The sequence below is a fragment of the Egretta garzetta genome, unplaced genomic scaffold, assembly GCF_000687185.1.
Source record: "Egretta garzetta isolate BGI_Z169 unplaced genomic scaffold, ASM68718v1 scaffold55, whole genome shotgun sequence".
Taxonomy (NCBI): domain Eukaryota; kingdom Metazoa; phylum Chordata; class Aves; order Pelecaniformes; family Ardeidae; genus Egretta; species Egretta garzetta.
In genome coordinates, this window is record NW_009259863.1 from 3042713 (window position 1) to 3044103 (window position 1391).

At 36.4% G+C, this 1391-nt stretch overlaps 1 protein-coding gene across 1 annotated transcript in view; it reads left to right on the forward strand.

The window, feature by feature from the left end:
• Positions 1-1391, forward strand: part of EYS (eyes shut homolog) — a 904272-nt gene that overhangs the window by 580524 nt on the left and 322357 nt on the right. The window contains exon 31 of the mRNA XM_035895612.1: positions 870-1060. Within this exon, the coding sequence (XP_035751505.1) occupies positions 870-1060 (191 nt within the window). The remainder of the gene's footprint in view (positions 1-869; positions 1061-1391) is intronic.

Sequence of the window (1391 nt, forward strand, 5' to 3'; positions counted from 1 at the left end):
AAGAAAATAGAATATAAATTAAGAAAAAGAGAAAAGAGAGAGGGAAAGAAAGGATATAAGAAAGGTAGGAAGAGAGGAGAGGGGAGGGGACAGGAAGGGAGAGGGAAGGAGAGAGGAGAGATAAAAGGAAAGAGGAGAGGAGAGGAAAGGGAGAGGGAGAGAGGGGAAAAAAAGAAAAATAAGCCCCTTTTAAGTGTACTCCTCTGTCATGTGATGGGCTTGCAGCCATGTATTCACATACTTTTTCCATTTGAATAAGAGCTGCATCTGCCCTTGCCAGGTATGGCACAGGTTGCTGGAGGTTAAGATGGGTCTAGATAAATCAAACAGGCAAGCTAGATATAGTCAGAAGGGAAGTGTTCAGCTTTCACCCTAGCAACATCCTATTGTTTGTTTTAGACAGAAATAGTTGACATATTTGATTAAGATGGCAATTTCATAATTAGGTCGTGGAATGTCTTCTTCCTTTTCAATGCTGTGTTATTTCAGCAAAGTCTTCAAACTCGTTCATTCTTGTATCAAAAACTGTGAATGCCTAACTTTGAAACAAACTGTTCGTGACTTACGGGGAGAAAAAGCTGCTAGATATGTCCCAAGTGCTATCATCTTCATAGCCTTTTCTTTCAAGCATTGATCCTAGTTCTCTGCTTAATATACTTTGATCTAAACCTTTATGTCTAGTTTTATAAGTTCTCAATGTTGGTCTTTGACAGAAGAAAACTAACATCAATTTTCAGATTCATGTGTGTCTCCTTGACAGATGTAAAAGAATATCTTATATCTTTGCTGCCATTAGCAGAATAAGAAAGCAGTGGGTGAAGAAGAAGAATATCTTTGTATCCTTATATCTCTCAAAATTCTATTTACAGATTTTAGTTATGCTCGCTACTATGGTGATTCTTACCTGGAATTTGAAGGCTTGCATTTGAACACGCAAAACTTCATCCACTTGGAATTTAAAACCTATAATCCTCATGGACTCCTCCTGTATGTTGAACAGAGCCCAGAAACAGTAGGACATTTTTTAATGCAGCTTTTCATCAAACATGGCACCTTGCAGGTAAGGCATCAAAGTCTCCCACTGAAGGAGAAGTAAGTAAAAGTTAGGAACTGTAAAAATTTTAATATTTTTTCTGTTTCCTACTGTAGAAGATAGTAGATAGAGATACAGAGAGTCTTGAGATTCTTTAGTATTTTAAGGAAAGTAGTTTTCAAACTTGCTATCAGTTAGGGCAAATTCATGGCTAATATGATTAACATGTCTCACAAGAGGTGGTGCTTGAGGAAAACTAAAAAGTACATATAAGAAAACAAAAATAAAGAATGTAAATTTTGGTTTTACAACTGGTACGAATTAAGGTATTCTATGTTATGTATGAAGACTAAACCTG